This window comes from Onychomys torridus, chromosome 21 (genome assembly GCF_903995425.1).
Source record: "Onychomys torridus chromosome 21, mOncTor1.1, whole genome shotgun sequence".
Lineage (NCBI taxonomy): Eukaryota > Metazoa > Chordata > Mammalia > Rodentia > Cricetidae > Onychomys > Onychomys torridus.
In genome coordinates, this window is record NC_050463.1 from 25360894 (window position 1) to 25379430 (window position 18537).

The window sequence follows — 18537 nt, forward strand, 5'->3', positions numbered from 1 at the left end:
GAGAGAGATTCCCTCCCCCTCTCTCCCCCCTGTAAGGAACACAGCCTGAGAAGAATTTGAATTAAAACACAGGCTATTTTGCTTTCTGCTCAGACAAGTAGAACCCACTGGTCTAGATTTTGGGCAATACCTGAGTATGAGAATACAATAGAGGTTTTCTTATGTCTTACATCTTCTACATAAAACAAATTATGTTAGAAAATGATAGTTTCTATGCTTTTTCACATTTTTTATAGACTATGTAGGCACAGTTTTTGGGGTTTTGTTCAGAATGCTTTAAACCGCTCTAAATATCTAAAACTTCTAACGAGCATTAACACAAGTATTTGGGGAGAACTTCTGTGACTGATTATTTTAGTACTTTAGAGAATTGCGATAAATCCTTCAAAAGTGATCAGTCTTTTGGGTTTGTGTATATTGCATGAAAGGGAGAAAGAAAAAGAAGGGAGGTTTATTGAGAGAATATAATGTCAGTTATAAGATTGTTTAAGTGGAAAGAGCTTTACCTCTGTAACAGCTTCCTTTGTGTTCGTAAAAGATGAACCAATGATTCTTTTTGTTTGAAATACTTCCTTAATATTTTGTCCATGAAGATCAAGGTTTCTATAAACATGACACAAATACTATTTTATGGAATTGTTGAGTGCCATTTAGATGTAGATGTACCACATTATGAGCTTTTCACTGGCTTTTGTTCAGGCAGCTACTTTAAGTATTAATCCAGTAGATTCAAGAGCTGGAACCCAGACCAGTCCTCCAACGTGGTATTACTTACATCCAGCAAAATCTTATTTCACACTTTGAGCTACAAACATTAGAAATACTAATTTGAGCCCTAGTTTTTTAAAAATACTTGTTCTCTGAAGAAAAGAAATGAAATAATTCTAAAGCTAAAAAAGAAAAATAAGATTTTTTTATTATTATTTTTTTACTTACATTAAAAATTTTCTTTTTCACACTTGTTTCACATTCATAGTGACTGGAAAGGCTCTTTTGTGTAAGTTCAGGGAACAGACTTCCTAATATTTTTTAATAACAAAATCCCTGTCTTCTAGCTTTTTCTGTCTGAACTCTGTACAATGAAAACTCCTTACAGTCACTTTAAAGGGGGAAAAAAAAGATTTCTCTGTACACTGTGTGTATCTCAGTACACAGGTCTTTACACTGTGTGTGTCCCATTACACAGATGTGTACACTGTGTGTATGCCAATACACAGGTCTGTATAATGTGTGTATTCCAATGTACAGGTGTGTACATTGTGTATCCCTGTACACAGGTCTGTCACTGTGTGTATCCCAGTACACAGGTCTGTACAGTGTATGTATGCCAGTACACAGGTCTGTCACTGTGTGTATCCCAGTACACAGGTCTGTACAATGTGTGTATCCCAATGTACAGGTGTGTACACTGTGTATCCCAGTACACAGGTCTGTCACTGTGTGTATCCCAGTACACAGGTCTGTACAGTGTATGTATGCCAGTACACAGGTCTGTCACTGTGTGTATCCCAGTACACAGGTCTGTCACTGTGTGTATCCCAGTACACAGGTCTGTACAGTGTATGTATGCCAGTACACAGGTCTGTCACTGTGTGTATCCCAGTACACAGGTCTGTACAGTGTATGTATGCCAGTACACAGGTCTGTCACTGTGTGTATCCCAGTACACAGTCTGGAAGAGGCAGATAGATGTTCTGACCAATTCTTTTTCTGTCCAGGGTAAACTCCACACCCCGCCACCACCTAGTCAAAGCCCACTGCCATGTTTTGAGGTATTTGTGGATATTCCTGTTCGGGTGCTAAGCAAGTCTCTAGTGTAAGATCTACTTTTTATTGTCACTGAAATCTGTGAGAGGAGGAGGCTGCTGTACGTCTGGACCCTGCTGCCTTTTCAGTCCTCTGGACTCAATGAAAAGTGCTTTCTAAAGCTTGCTGGCAGGGTTTTGCCCCAGAACCAGTAAATACTGCTATTCTCATACAGTAATGTTAGCAGTGATAATTTATTAGATTTTTAAACGGCCTTTATATTTCATTAAACTGTGTAAATTTTCTTTCTTTCTTTTTTTTTTTTTTTTTTTTTTTTAGCTGAGGATCGAACCCAGGGCCTTGCGCTTGCTAGACAAGCGCTCTACCACTGAGCAAAAATCCTCAACCCCCGTGTAAATTTTCTACTTGTATAGATCTACCTTCAGGGACATTGTCAGGGACTGGAGCTGTCCTGTCTTAGTGTCTCTCCCCCCCCACCCCCAACACCATCACTTTTTGTTTTTTTTTAAAAGCAAAATCTAGAATTATTTCAGATAACTACAATAAGGAACACAACAGGTATTTGAGGACTTTTTTTAAAAACCAAGGAGAAAGTACAGAAGGTCTCTCTTCTGCCCCCTGCGCCTGAGCTTATTCTCCAAGTGCAGGAGTTGGGCTTGCATAGCCCTATGCTACAGTGAGTCTGCTGAGGGATTCCATGGCTAGTCCTGTTGCAGGCACACTTGGTACTGGCTTTTCTGTAGGCCATTGGATTCTCCCCTGTATAACTCTACGGCCAGAGAGCTGCAACCCAGCGTTACCTGCTGTCCACTGGGACATTTCACTTCGGTGATGATGGGCCAGATCTGTGAGTGAGTGGGAGGGAGTAGAAGCCGACAGATAATAGGGCCTGTTGGCCAGGGGTTGGGCCTGGAATCTCATCTGAATTTTTGTCTTTAGATTTATTTTATTTTATCTGAATGAATGTTTTGTCTACTTGTATGTCTGTGTACCATGTGCATGTCTGGTGCCTGAGGAGGTGCGAAGAGGGCGTGCGATCCCCTGGAACTGGAGTTACAGATAGTTATGATCTGTCCCTGTGGTACTTACACTCAAGCTCGGGTCCTCCAAAAGAGCAGTGAGTGCTCTTAACCCCCCTGAGCCATTGTTCCAGCCCCTGGCCTCCAGTTGTTGTTGTTGTTCTTTTTTTTTTTTTTTTTTTTTTTTTTTAAGAATTTTATAATTGCCAGGCATGATGGTGCACAACTTTAACCCGAGGACTTGGGGGGCACAAGCAGGTGGATTTCTATGAGTTCAAGGCCAGCCTGGGGCATATAGCATGTTCCAGGACCGCTAAAACTACAATAGTGAGTGCTGTTATTATGAATCCCTTGAAACTATAAGAAGGCAGATGTTTTTCTCTAAAAGATAAAATTATTCCAATATTTAAGAGCAGCCAGTTTATTATTATGTCTTTAAGGCTGCCAGGAAGGCTTAGCAAGTAAAAGTGCTTGCTACCAAACCTGGCAGCCCGAGTTTGATCCTTGGAACCTCCTCCTGACCTCCTCCACATGTGTGCTATGGCTCTTGGGATGGGGACACACACACACAAAGTAATACATAAATAAGTAAATAAATAAGTAAAATTTAAGCATTTTTTAAAAAGATTTATTTATTTTATGTATATGAGTGCTCTATGTACATGCATGCCTTTATGTCAGAAGAGGGCATCAGATCCCACTAGAGATGATTGTGAGCTGCTGGGAATTGAACTCAGTACCTCTGGAAAAGCAGCCAGTGCTCTTGACCACTGTGCCGTCTCTCCAGCTTCCCCCACCCAAATTAGCTTTTGTTTTGTTTTGTTTTGTTTGTTTTTCGAGACAGGGTTTCTCTGTAGCTTTTGGAGCCTGTCCTGGACTAGCTCTGTAGACCAGGCTGGCCTCAAACTCACAGAGATCCGCCTGCTTCTGCCTCCCAAGTGCTGGGATTACAGGCGTGCACCCACCACCGCCCGGCCCAAATTAGCATTTTTAAAATTGGTTAGTCCTTCTGGAAGAATAGACTATTCCTACTATGGATAGATGTTTGATCCAGCAGACACTTTTCTGAACTAGATTGAAACTTAAATTGCTTTAAAGATAGATTTCTGTTTATTCTGATTTATTTCAGGTAATTCCAGTGTTATTTCAAAAAATAGGCTGATCACGTACTCAATGGACTGGGTCTTGTAGGTGAAGATCCTGCTCCTCAGATGCCCGCTGGTGGATCTCACATTGTTCATAAAATCAGGAGCACGTACCCAAAGCACAAACCTCCTTTGTCTTTCCTCCCTCCCTCCCTCCCTCCCTCCTTCCTTTCTTCCTTTTCCTTTTGACAATTATTTTTTTAAAAAGATTTATTTCATATCTTAACATAATATTATAAAACAAAATTAACACATCTGAGTTGAACAAGACAAACAGAAGAAAAAGAGCCCAAAAGAAGGCATAATGACCGTTCACATACTCAGGAGTCCCATAGAAACTCTAAACTGGAAGCCATAACATACATGCAGAGGACCTGGTGGAGACCCGTGCGTGGCAGGCCCTATGCTTGCTCCTCAGCCTCTGTGAGTTCATGACCTTTGGTCCTGCTGACTTAGAAGGCCTTGTTTCCTTAGTGTCCTTGTCCCCTCTGCTCTTACACTGCCTCCTCTCCCGCAGGGCCCCTGGTCATCTCTGAGGGGAGGCATTGATGGAGACCTCCCATTTAGGGCTGAGTGTTCTGAGGTCTCTCATTCTCTACACAGTGTCTGGATGCGGGTCTCTGTATTTGTTCCCAGCTGCTGCAGGAGGAGGCTTCTCTGGTGATGGCTCATCTGCTTCCCCGGCCGGAGTGGCCTGTCTAAAATTCTTGAAAAGACCATTGAAGATGATTGTGTGTAGTCTTTTAATAATAATCTTCTATCACTGTATACATATGATATGAAATACATTGAAAATGATTATAATACGTGCTTGGACTTAATGAAATTTATTTTTTCTGTCCTTTTCAAAGGAAATGTTTTGTCAATTAGGAAATCGAATTGACCTTTGTTGTTACATTTTGTATGTCATATATCTGAGTATAAAAATGACTATATATTTTTTTTTTTTTTGGTGAGTGATATTATGAAGAAAATCATGGTGTCTTTCAGACATTGATTTAGAGTGTTCGATATTTTATTGAAGAAAGACTGTTTGTCTCACTCTGTTTAGAAAAGGAAGATCAGTGTCTCATGACTGAAGCCTGGAATGTGGACCAGGGAGTGATTACCAAACTGAAGGAGCAGTACAAAAAGGAGAGAAAGGGGAAGAAGGGGGTGAAGAGTAAGTGGAAAACATTGTGTCTCTAAACTACAGATTCTGCATCTCTACATCTCCCCAGGTTTTTTTTCTCAATGTTTTCCTAAAACTACTTACTCTTTTCATTTCTGCTCCCGACTGCTTTCCTTTGCGCCATCTCTCAGGGGTTGAAATTAAGTGGCAGTGACTGTGAATTAAACAAAAAACAGATATGAATCTGGAATTTTAACAAAAATGTAAACCTCGTGCGAATGTTGGCCTCTATGCATGTGAATGTAGTGATGAGTTGGCTTTGGAGGTCTGTGCTTAGTCACAAGGATGTTTATTCCCAGTGACAGTTTATAAATCTTATTTAAACTCGATATGCTCTCAGTCCATCAGAGTTACTGCTTATACTTTCAGATCTTGAGACAAAAAGACGTTAATTTCTACCCCTGAATAGTCTGTGTGTTCACAACATGAAATTCATTTGCCCTTATCTCTATATGCTGTACAGGGCACACAGTCAAACATAATTGAAATGGGTCTGTTTTCTAGTGTAAATGTTTTGGCCAGCTTAATTAATAGCAGTATTACCAATTACCTTTTTTCCTCTTTTCAATAAAATGTATGCCACAGAAACAGAAGCCAAAATTAAGTTTATAGCCCTGTGGATCATATAACTCATCATGCAAATGAAAAGCTTATCAATAGATCTAGTTAAATATGTAAAATAGAGAAATAAATCCTGTCAAGACCTATAAACAATACTCAACAGCTTTTCAGGGGCTGGGATGTAGCTCAGTTCTGGTGGTTCTCTAGAATGCATGCACAAAGCCTTGGACTCATCACTGAAACTCTGGAAACTGTCTGTCATCCCAGCACTATGGCGGTAGAGACAGGAGGACCAGGAGGACATCAAGGTCCTAATAGCTATGTAAGGAGTTAGAGAACATCCCAGGATACACGAGACCTCATCTCAAAAAAACAAAACAATGCATCTTCACAGGGAGTAAGATTAAACTACCTTCTTGTGCTTCTACTTACTGATGTGATAAACGTGGCTTTTTCCTTTCATGGCAATAGGAATTTCATCCTTCGAGGTGTGAACGTACATCTATTTTCTACAAAGGGAGATGAAAGTCTAAATTTAGTGAGAAACGCATTTATAAGTTGTGAAAGACTAGAAGGAAATGCTGTATCCCTTCGCTGCTTTTTATTTATGGTAAAAACATATCAAGACCAGCCATTCCTGGCAGACCTTGTTTTACAATCTGGTCGTTTTCATTAAAACAGTTAAATATTTATTTAAAATCTTAGAATTTTTAATTCATTGAAAAGTCTATGTCCATTATTGATGTTAGCACAATTTTAACAATTACTGAGAGATGAGATTATTTAGTGTTACCTCAAAATAGATAAAATCAGAATGAGAAAGATCAACATTAAAACAAAACTGTTTGATCCCCCATTCAAATATGCTAAAAACTTTAAACTTAAAAAATATATTGAGACATGAATTACTATGGCTTTTAGAACTAGTCCAAGTCAGTTAAACTAAAATGTTGAGGAAAATTTGTATATCATGCATTAGAAATTATTTCCAGATTAAACCAATGTTGATATATTTCTTTGGGTCATTATGTTATAAAATGAGTATCTTGGGAATGTAAAGATCTTTCAATTGGAAAGGTAGCCAAGACTTGTGTGGAACTCCTCTACTCTTACATTGTGGTTAGAATTTAGCCCTTCAGTTCTAAAACTGCACCATTTGACTGGAATAGTCTTCCTGTGAACAGAAGCAGCTGGAGTCCCTGCACTTGGGGATTGAGATGCGGATTGCAATGAATAGCACATGGGCTTTTTAAGTGGAGAAGTGTTAACTCTGGGGGAGAGATGAAACGCCTGGCACTGAAGGAGTGTGGTCCAAGGCCAGCACATTAGTTACGGTTCCACCTGTTACTTTGTTAAAACAGTAGTGTGAGGACAAGTGGAGACCTGTGATAAAGAGAAGAAGGAAGTAGAGCTTGGAATTGGCATGCGAAATGTTCATTTATAAGCTACCGAATAGACTTTGAATTGAGCTGTTACCCACTGTAAACTGGTTGTTTTTAATGGGTCTAGTGTAAGTATATCCAGTCAAATTGTGTACTCCAGTCATACTATCTTAAATTTTTGTAGGTATTAGTGAAAATTGCTTAGAAATAGTTGTATTCTTTGCTGGTATAGGAAATACCATAACGGACTATGGGTAAGATTTTTCCCATTCTTAATTAAACTTGTAACAGGAAAAACTACCGAAGATCTGTTTCAGCCTCTATCCTATATAAAACAGTCAAAACAGGGATGTGGGAGAATGAAGAACCAAAGCCCAGGTAAGTAACCAGCAGGGCATGAGACTTCACTGTGGGTTCCATTGCAGGATGTAGCAGTGAATGTAACTAAGTAAGCCACAGGGGTCTGTTGTTCACTTGAGTTCACATTTGGTTCATGATCTCTGATTGTCTGTCTTCATTTAGACAAGTAGTTGTTGGTTTCTTGTAGATAAGTATGACTTTTAATGATACATACTGGACTTGACATTCTTTTCATGTAGTGCTCCCATTAACTTAATTTACAAAAATCATATATTTAAATATAACTTTTCCAGAAATAATCAACTCTTAAAATTTGAAAACTTTGAAAATAACTGCTCCTTATTGATCTAGTAAGGTGTTTGGAAGGTAGATGTTGGCAGATGTGGAAAAGTTGATTGTACAGTTTTTATGAAATGAGTGATTCTGTTTTCTCTTTCTGTCTCCTCTGCCCTCCCCCTTTTTGGCTAGGGCCCAATAGGTCAAAACTACAAGACATGCTTGCTAATTTGAGAGATGTTGATGAGCTTCCCTCCCTGCAGCCATCTGTTGGCTCCCCTTCCAGACCCAGCAGCTCCAGGCTTCCTGAACAGGAGATCAGTAGGGCAGATGAAGGTGAGCACCTGGACCTGCGGCTGGGGTAGGCGCCTTCACACTCAGTCTGCACGTGGCCGCTTTCTTAAGTCGGGGGCTTGTCTCCAGAACCTGCTCTTTGTTTCTGGTTTAGAATATCCCCTAGCTCCATTGGCTAAACAGACTGATAACAGTCTTACTCCATTCCAACATTGAGAAAATTGAGTCTAAAAATTGGTTCTAAATGTTCGCTTTGAAAGACAACATACTAATTTGTTATTGATTTAAAAAATGAAGGGACACCGGGCATGGTGACACATGCTTTAATCCCAGCACTCAGAGGCAGAGGAAGCCAGTTCTCTGAGAGTTTGAGGCCAGCCTGGTCTTCAGAGCAAGTTCCAGACCAGCCAAGGGCTGCATAGTGAGACCCTATCTCAAAGCAACAATAAAATAATGAAGGGAAAGCTACCTATTTTCCTATTTTCCGCTTCCTGTGTTTTCTCTTCCCTCTAGAAGACCTTATCCACTTCATATGGCTTTTAACATAGTTACAGCTATCATGTAGAATAGTTCTATTTTGTTTTATGTTTAATATAAAATCATATATTTCCTGGGTGGTGGTGGTGGCGCACAGCCTTTAATCCCAGCACTTGGGAGACAGAGACAGGTGGATCTCTGTGAGTTCCAGGAAAGGCTCCAAAGCTACACAAGAAAAACCCTGTCTTGAAAAACTTTAAAAAAAAAAAAAAAAAATCCCCAAAACATATATTGATAATTTTCAAGCTCAGCTTTAATGCTGTATATTATACTTTAGATTTGGAATAAAATTCTTTCTTGAACTTTTTGATTGTTTCTAATTTTTCACAGTGCAATTCTATGGCATATAAATACAAAAAAAAAAATAATAATTCAGGGTTGGAGACATCACTTGGTGAGAGAGCATCAGCCTGTCCCACAGAGCTCAGTTCTATCCTCTGCACTAGGGTAGAGGAGTGAGTGGAGGAGAGAGGTGAGGTGGGGGAAGGGAGAGAGTATTTGCTTGCATATTTAATTGCCTGTTCCTAAAGATTCTTCACCCAGCTTTCAGGGAAAGTTTCCATGCTTGGTGTAGTATTTGGATTCCAGTCAGTTTTCTAAAAGCTTCTTGGGGTGGGGGGTGGGGCGCTGTTGTAACCTGTTTCTTAACTTCTGAGGCCAATGAGAGTAAGATGCCCACCCCATTAAAGACACGGTGTCCCTGCTGCTCTCTTCTGACCGCTGACTAGACCTTCCCAGAGTATTAGTACTAATCCACACTACAGTCTGCCCCAGAGCCTTATGTTTCAGGGACGAGTCATTTGTATGAAAATGTTAGAAATGAAAAAATAGAACAAACAAAAGATACCTGCTGAATGCCTAGTCTCTAGGCACACATGAATTATTTGAAATTTTGGCCTGAAAATTACTGTTTGGACACTTTGACTCCACAAACGCCCTGGGTTATTTGAACCCTCCAGATGATATGCTGCATTCTAGGTGAAGCCCATTTTTAGTAATGCCACTCTTGTGTGTTTGTGGTTTGATAATAGTTTAATTCATAGTCGGTTTTATTCTAATAGTGATTTTCTTTTTTCTGACAAAGAGTTTGAGTTTCTGTTACTACTACTAGGTTTTTGTCACTATTTATCCCTGGCTAACCTGAGCTCATTATGTAGACCAGGCTGGCCTTGAGGTTCATCTGCCTGTGCCTCCAGAGTGTTGGGATTAAAGGTGTGCACCACCACACCCATATACCATTACTGTTTTTAAAAGCAAATAACTATTATTTAATGTGTTCAAGTAGCTGTTATTAAACATGATTAACTGTAGCACAGAAAAACAACTTTTAAGTCTGCTGTGTACTCAATATAATTAACTCGCTTCTTTGTTTAAAAGGTAACATCTTTTTAGCAAATGCCTTGAATTGTTAAATTCATCTTAAATGTTTCTAATCAGTGAAGCAACCTCCTCTGGAAAGGCAAGCTCTGGTGCCTTTTTGGAATAGTTTTCTTTCATAAAATCTTAATTTAGCATTTTGCTTTTCACTGGCTCTTCCGTGACACGTGTTGAAAAGAGTGAAGTGCTGTGTTCAGAGTTACACAAAGTAAGAATGTTCAGCTGATTTCACAGTACAGCTCCATCTCACAGCACAGTTGACATCTACTAAAGGTCTGAAATGGATTTAAAACCTCTTTAAATTAAATAAAGCATGTGTACTAATGGGAACAGCTCATTAAATCTTCACACATCAAAGTTAGCTGCTGACTGTTCATGCCATCACTCAGATCAAGAGGTAGAGCATTACCAAGGTGGAGCATCCTGTGTGGCCTCTTTAACCACCTGTGACTTGATAATGCTGACTTTCACACTGTGTATCCATTTTTCTCAAGTAGGCACATTGCACAGTTTTCATTTTGAAATGTCTTCAGTATTCGGGGTTATAGAATTGATTAGTTTTATTTTGAATGAGACCAATAGTGTTCAACATATAGCAAGAACCACTTGTTAGTAGACTTCATAATTGATAGACATTATTTGAGTAATTAGCATAAAATCTCAAACAGAGAATTTACTATGATCATACTATTTTCTATATAATGATAAAGGAAAGGACAGTAAATCATTAGAGTTGTTTCTATTTTTCTTCTCTAATTGGATGCTGCTGCTAGCAGGATAATGTATGAAAGAGCAGTCTTTAGGACTTTCTGCTCGTGGGATCTCACTGCTTACAGAATTGTCTAACAGTAATGTAAAATGGGGCATAGCCCCTCTGGCCTGTAATTCTAGCACTTAAGAGGCTGAGGCAAGAGAATTGCTGGTGGTCTGGGCCAGCGTAGGCTCCAAAAACAAAAATAGAACAAACAAAAGTGTACATGTCCCTTAGTAGAAACGTAATGCAAGCAGTGGGACTGGCTGTGAAGTGTCTGCATGTGTAACTGGGCTTTGTCTCCCTCAGTGGAAGCGCTGACGTTTCCTCCTTCTTCTGGGAAGTCGTTTATCATGGGAGCAGATGAAGCCCTCGAAAGTGAACTGGGGCTTGGAGAGTTAGCAGGCCTCACGGTGGCCAATGAGGCAGACTCGCTGGCCTACGATGTAAGTAGCTGTATTTTGTATGTCATCACTGTGTTTATAGAAAAAGATGTCGGAGGTAAAAACTTTTTCGCAAATGTGGGTCTCGGTTTGGTTTTAATTTCAGACTTTGCAAAGATGGATATAAAAATGAGCTGACATTTTCTGAGTAACCTGGAGATGAAAGAGGCTTTGTCTAGATCTGTAGGTCAGTATAGCATGTGCGTTGGGTTTTGGTAGGGAAAGGAATTCTCTTTTCCATTGCAAAGTATGAGTTGTGTTTTTGGTTAGGCGCCTGCGATAAGTTGATGTCTTACCAGCAGCGTTGGCCTGCCTCTTCAGTACATTATCCAGTGTGGGCTCCCCTGGGTAGCCTGGTCTTTCCTCACAGCTTGTTGACTTCTTTTTTTCATGTCCCTACAACAGAGGTTGTCCAAATTACCTAGTCTATAATGGCTATAAGCAGAATTCCCATTGCATACTTTTGTCCTGTCTACCTAAACCATGGAGACTACTTTATCCAGTTGCTGACGGGAATCAGATCATTCTGATGCAAACTCACTTTTTTCCCCCTCAAGAAAAATCGCTACCTCTTCACCTTATTTCCAAAGGTAGTTCTGTGTTTTATTAAACATGCCTGTAATCTATTGCTATACCTTTTCAAAGTACAAAATGAATTAATGGCATTTTGGAAGTTCTTGGTCTCATAATTAGTCCTTTGTCAGAGATTCTTTTTTAAACCTTGCAGATTCTTTGTGAATATATATTATGGCTTCAGGTTTCATGAGATTTCTGTGTGTGCAAACGTGTGTCTCTGTGTCTGTATGTGTTTATTGTGCTTTTCCTTTGGTTCTTTTTACTCTGTTCTGTCCTGTCCACTTGGCTTTGTTTTATCTTATTATTATTATCTCTGTTTTCTAATGAGAGAGAGAGAAAGAGTGGAAATTCAGATAGGAGGGAGGTAGGGAGAGAGAAACTGTAATTAGAATATATTGTATGGAAAGAACCTATTTTTAATAAAAGAGGAAAAAACTATCACCTTCAAATCCCTGTGGAATCTGGGCTGTGCAGACTGGCTTGTCTGTGTCGTACTGGCTGCAGGTTTTGTGTAGTTGAAGTGAAGAGGTTGGCGTTGACTCTGTTCTCACTTGAAGACTTGACTTGGAGAAGACCAAGCTGTCTCAGAGAGAGTTGTTGGCAGGCTGTGGTCATTGGCTGAATACTTGACTGTTTTACCGCCTGATCGCTCTATGATGTCCACGCCCTTGAGTGCATGTGTAAAGAGAAAATGCAAGCAGGAGAGTAGCTCAGTGGTTGCCTTGGTTGGATTCTAAATCTCCAAGGCCTCTTGAGTTCTGGTGTGTGACACCACTCTCAGCCATTTTAACATTTTCTATTTCAAGTTTATAAATCTTGTTTCCCTCTTGGGGAAGAAAGAATTAAAAGTCACAAAAAAAATGTGAAAAACTGTGATTATATTTTAAATTGATAAGCTGTCTTAGTTGGGGTTTCTGTTGCTGAGATGAAACACCATGCTCGAAAGCAGCTTGGTAGAAAAGGTTTTATTTCTGCTCACAGTTGCACATTACAGCCTGTCATGGAAGGAAGTCAGGGCAGGAACCTGGAAGCAGGAACCAAAGCAGAGGCTGTGGAAAAATCCTGCTTACTGGCTTGCTCAGCCTGCTTTCTGTCTTTTTTTTTTTTAATTTAAGAAAAATTTTCATTCATTTTACATACCAACCACAGATCCCCTCTCATCCCTCCTTTAACCACCCCCCCATCCCCTCCTCTAAAATGGTAAGGCCTCCCATGGGCAGTCAGCGAAGTCTTGCCCGATGACTACTTTGTTGACACAGTTGACATAAAACTAGTCAGGACATAGGCTTAAAGAAAAAACCCTAGTTCTTTGACCCAAATTACATTTCCTGTGTGCAATTTGAATTGAATTACTTAATTTTGAAAACACTCTAATAATTAGTCAAGCTTTCTGTCACTGTGACATTATAACATGTAATAAGTAACCTGTTAGGAAGGAAGGCTTCCTTGAGTTTCAGTCCATGTTGGTTGGACTTGTAGTGAGGTGTTAGTGTCAGAAGAAGGTGCTTGCTTCATGGTATTCAGGAAACAGGGAGAGGAGAGGCCTGGGCTTCTGCTTCTCCTAAGGACAAACCTCTTAGTGATGTCACTGTCTGGCCTAGGCTCCATCTGCTAAAGACTCTACCTCCTGGGAATGCCACAGGATGCTGACCAAGCCTTCAAGAACATTCAGGATCGAAACTGGCAATAGTAGAGCTCTGTTTGGAATCATTATTTACCTACACTTTAGACTGAGTTATGTTAACTGTTCTCTTATTATACATTTATTTCTTCATGTATTGCTAATTTTGATAATTGGTTTGTTGTTTGCTTTAAAAATACATTTTTTGAGAGTTGTACAGTGTAATAGTTTAATAGCAAATCAGCTATCTCAACCTGATGTTTTATTTTTTTAATAGATAGCAAATAATAAAGATGCCTTGAGGAAGACGTGGAACCCTAAGTTTACGTTACGGAGCCACTTTGATGGCATCCGAGCCCTTGCTTTCCACCCCATCGAGCCTGTTTTAATCACAGCGTCAGAGGACCATACACTGAAAATGTGGAATCTGCAGAAAACAGCCCCAGCCAAAAAGTAAGAAGAGTCTGCTTTTTTTTTTTCTTTTTCTTTTCTTTTTTCTTTTTTTCTTTTTTAAGGTTTAGTTAAGTTATTTATGAACAGGGAAAGACATATTTTAAAATAATTTTCTGAGCCAGGAAGTAGTGGTGCACACCTTTAATCCTAGCACTTGGGAAGCAGAGGCAGGCAGATCTCTGTGAGTTCGAGGCCAGCCTGGGTTACAAAGTGAGTTCCCGAAAAGGTGCAAAGCTACACAGAGAAACCCTGTCTCAGAAAACCACAAAATAAAATAAAATAAATAATAATAATAATAATAATAATAATAATAATAATAATTTTCTGTTAATATTTCCAAAAATCTCTTCTGGTTTTTTATTCTTTACCATGTCATAGGTAGGTCCTCCAGACAGTCTAAGGGTTTTTATCTGATGGTTACCAAGGGTTTGTGACTGCTGATTACAGTCCTTATGCATAAATGTTTCCAGTGACTGTTTTAGTTATAAGTGGGGCCTCTTTCTGGCAATGAAGATCCCTGTTAATGTAAATAGATATAAGTAGGAACAGGTACAATTATTAAACCTTTGATCTCACTCTGGTCCATTATTTACAAAGTTTGGATTTACAAAGTGAAGACATGGTTAATGACTTTGCTATGTATGGCCTTAGCTTTTTTTTCTCTGACAACAAGTTTTCCATACTATCTGGTTTGTCTGAACTGAAGGATACTGTTGTCTTTGCTTGGCTGTTCATTCTTGGCTTGGAATATGAAATGTCAACAGTCACACTGTCCTATAAACTGTTTCCTTAGCCCCCAAGGTAGAGCAGGTCTAGTTGATGAGGCCCTTCTGGAGCTTACCCTCCATGGATCCATCCCCTCATCTAGAACCAGCCTCCACCAGCAAGGATCCCTCTGCTGTATGAGGCACAAAAGTACAGCTAAGAGTATAACAGACCGTGACACAGGCGCCACAGAAGTTGTACTGCTTGTAGGAGACGTTGCTGCCCAGTTTAAATGCACCAGTCAGGACAGGTCAAATGCTGGATACAGAGTGTACATGAGGGTCAGCAGAGGGGTTATTCCCTTTGATATGCTGTGCCTTTCCCTTTCTGATGATTCCGGCTCAGTCACATGGAGCTAAATATAAATGTCTGATTTAGGAAAATAGCAAAAACAACCTAGTTACCTTTGAGCTGAATGACTTGAGAAAAGATAATGTACACCTACAAATTCCTGCAACACTATGTAGAAAATGGTGAGTTCTTGCCTTCAACCAGTATCTGCGATGAATCCTTGCCTGTTTGGGTAAGGCAGTACGCTCAGAGTCCAGTTCTTAGTAATGAACTGATGACTTGGCAGTTTCCGCAGATCAAGGATAGACATATTAACCTTCATGAAAACACAGGGAAGTTAAAGTACCATTTGCTGAAATCCTGCTGTGTGTATAGTTCTGGCCTTGACTTTTTATATTTAGATTGTTGTTCATGTTGAATATTTGATACTATCTAGATTTTGTTTTTAAATATAGGATCATTTGAAGCTCTGAAATAATAAAAAAAAACTTTCCTGCATTAGTCAATTAATGACATAACTGGAAATTACATTCTGAAAATTAACCTTCACAGCCGGGGTTTTCTCTTGTGAATGATGCTCTGTCCCATTAGTGGACTTATTGTAACAGTGTGAGGAGGTCATGTAACATTAGTGGACTTATTGTAACAGTGTGAGGAGGTCATGTAACATTAGTGGACTTATTGTAACAGTGTGAGGAGGTCATGTAACATTAGTGGACTTATTGTAACAGTGTGAGGAGGTCATGTAACATTAGTGGACTTACTGTAACTGTGTGAATCGACCCTGTACATTGGACAGATGTAACAGTGTAAAGAGGCCATGTAACTAACTTTAGTAGACAGACTGTAGCAGTGTGAGGAGGTCATGTAACATTAGTGGACTTATTGTAACAGTGTGAGGAGGTCATGTAACATTAGTGGACTTATTGTAACAGTGTGAGGAGGTCATGTAACATTAGTGGACTTACTGTAACTGTGTTAGTAGACCCTGTACATTGGAAGGATGTAACAGTGTAAAGAGGCCATGTAACTAACATTAGTAGACAGACTGTAGCAGTGTGAGGAGGTCATGTAACATTAGTGGATGAATTGTAACTGCGTGAGGAGGCTGTGTAACAAGGTGCCACTGCTAAGGTGGGAGTCTGTCCTTGCTGTGAAGGTATGATTGGGGTTCCATGTGCCTCTGTATCCTGAGGCTGATGATATTATATCATGGAGTCTTATTTCTGACCACAGTACTATGACTTAGTCATACTGTTCACTACTGAAATGTGGGATGCTAAAAGTCATTTTCTTTCTCTGGTTTAGGAGTACTTCTCTTGACGTGGAGCCTATCTATACGTTCAGGGCTCATAAGTAAGTATGTGATTTTTCTTTATTTTAAGCCAACTTTTTTTTTTTTTTTTTTTTTTGGCTTTGGCTTTTTCGAGACAAGGTTTCTCTGTGTAGCTTTGGTGCCTTTCCTGGAACTCACTCTGTAGACCAGGCTGGCCTCGAACTCACAGAGATCCAACTGCCTCTGCCTTCCGAGTGCTGGGATTGAAGGCGTGCGCCGCCACCGCCGCCACCACCACTCTGCTCGCTACATGTATTTTAACCAATAATTTTTCTATAGTAATTACATATTTTCTTAATTTTCACTTGTGTATAAGAGGCATGTCTTCACTTGATTTGTCACAGAAATTGACAAAATGTAAAGGATGAGAAAGTAAATATTTTTCAGGTTTAGCAGACCATATACTCTCTGTTGAACTTTTTTTTTGTCCTCTTTTGGCTTTTGGTTTGGTTTTTGTTGGGGATTGAACTAAAGGTCTTAATTCATGTTACATTCTTGGTTTTGTTGTTGCTGTGTGTGCTACTATTTTAACCTTTAAAAATGTAAAAAGCATTCATAGCTTTAGGACTACTAGATGAATTTGGCCTCAAGGCCATAATTTACCAACCTTTGGTTTGGCAAAGAAAGAAAAATGAATAGTACTTCAGTAGTGTTTTTAATCATTGTTAAAAGCTTTAAAGTAGAAAGGCACTTGAGTAGTTAAACATTCTAAATTTTGACAAGTTACATCGTAGAATGAATGTTTGAGACTAGCAGTTTACTTAACAGCTGTTGATGTATTTGATGTCCCAGAGGTCCAGTGCTGTGTGTAGTCATGAGCAGCAATGGTGAGCAGTGTTACAGCGGTGGTACAGATGGACTGATTCAGGGCTGGAACACCACCAACCCCAACATCGACCCCTATGACTCTTACGGTACGGGCTTCACCAAAGTTCGGAAACACTGCTGTCTTTTTATGTTCTTTTCACAGTGTATATTAAGGGTACAATTATGTATTTAAGAAACTAGTAAAGAGAAGCATGCCTTTATTGCATTCAGAAGGACTCCTGTAAATAGCTAATGCTAAAGGTAAAAACATGCTGTTCTTGTGGAAGAGTTCATCTCTGCGGTTGTCCTGGATAACATTTGGTTTCGTTGATGCTTGCTGTCTTCATGTTAGACATCTGTCTCTTATTTGAAACATTGCAACTCATCTGTAGTACATATTTCAGTACTGTTTTTGACAAAGGACACTGAGTGCAGGCATTATTCCCTTGCTCAGTTATTGGAGGGAAATAGAAGAAGCTAATTAGTTTTACAGTCTATGCCTTCAAAATATTTATTATAAAGGGTCTCAAAGGTTAAAGAATGGCCTTCCGGCTAGGTTTAGTGGTGTAGGCCTGTGATCCCTGAACTTGGCGGGAGAAGAAGAGAATTGTGGGTTTAAACCAGCCTGGTGAGTTCCAGAATAAACCCAGGCTGTCTGTCTGTCCTCCCTCCCCCATTTTAATTTCACGACCAAACTATAAATATAGGATACACATTAAAATAGGGCCCTCTTAAGAAAGCAGACTTGTGCTTCTTAATTTTGATTTAGAATTTCCAGAACTATTTGTAATCACACCTGCTTTTCAGAAGGCTAATGAAACTAGGAAGATGTTGTCGGGTCTGTGGTTCATGCTCTATGGCGGCAGCTGAATGCCTTCACGATTTCCTGCTGGTTTTGCACTCTCTTGTCTTGCACAGATCCTTCTGTTCTTCGAGGCCCTCTGCTGGGCCACACAGATGCGGTGTGGGGGCTGGCCTACAGTGCCGCGCACCGGCGGCTGCTGTCCTGCTCAGCAGATGGCACTCTTCGCTTATGGAACACAACTGAGGTTGCCCCAGCACTGAGTGTGTTTAATGACAACCAAGGTACAGTCCCTAAAATTAAACATTTCCAGATCGTCTATAAAATATCCTACTCTGAAAAGGCGAACAAGTCAATGATCCTATAAACTCTTGACTGTATACATTTCTAAGTTTGTTTTTTTAACATAGCAACATTATCATTTGACATTTCAATGTATGTATAATTCTTAAAAAAATAGCATTTGATGAGAAAGAAAATGGGGTTTAAATTTTAAAAACTGAGACTTACTGAATTTTCAGTGAAGATTACAGACGTTAGGGATGTCCTGATGCAGCTGGTGAGCAAGTGCTGTCCTGGAGCTGGACCATTTCTTCCCTCCCCTCAGCTGCTCTGTGACCTTAGGCAGTCCCGCTACATATTCCCAGCCAGCTGTGCTGTTGTCGAGACTACCTTCATCATTAGTCTTGTCTGTTTTGAACTGTAATAAAGTAACAGTTTAGGATGTAATCTCTGTCTGGCTTTTCACCTACTGTAACGTATGTGCAATTCAGTGTCAGTTTATTTCCCTTTCTTATGTAAGA

General features: G+C 39.7%; 1 protein-coding gene across 2 annotated transcripts in view; it reads left to right on the forward strand.

Moving 5' to 3' along the window:
* The window catches only part of Strn (striatin), an 83325-nt gene that overhangs the window by 57334 nt on the left and 7454 nt on the right, over positions 1–18537 (forward strand). The window contains exons 8-15 of one of the 2 annotated variants that reach the window (XM_036170597.1): positions 4983–5093; positions 7337–7423; positions 7874–8017; positions 10950–11086; positions 13558–13733; positions 16098–16145; positions 16918–17039; positions 17851–18018. In XM_036170597.1, coding sequence (XP_036026490.1) covers positions 4983–5093; positions 7337–7423; positions 7874–8017; positions 10950–11086; positions 13558–13733; positions 16098–16145; positions 16918–17039; positions 17851–18018 — 993 coding nt within the window. The remainder of the gene's footprint in view (positions 1–4982; positions 5094–7336; positions 7424–7873; positions 8018–10949; positions 11087–13557; positions 13734–16097; positions 16146–16917; positions 17040–17850; positions 18019–18537) is intronic. The other variant, XM_036170599.1, reaches the window with a different exon arrangement.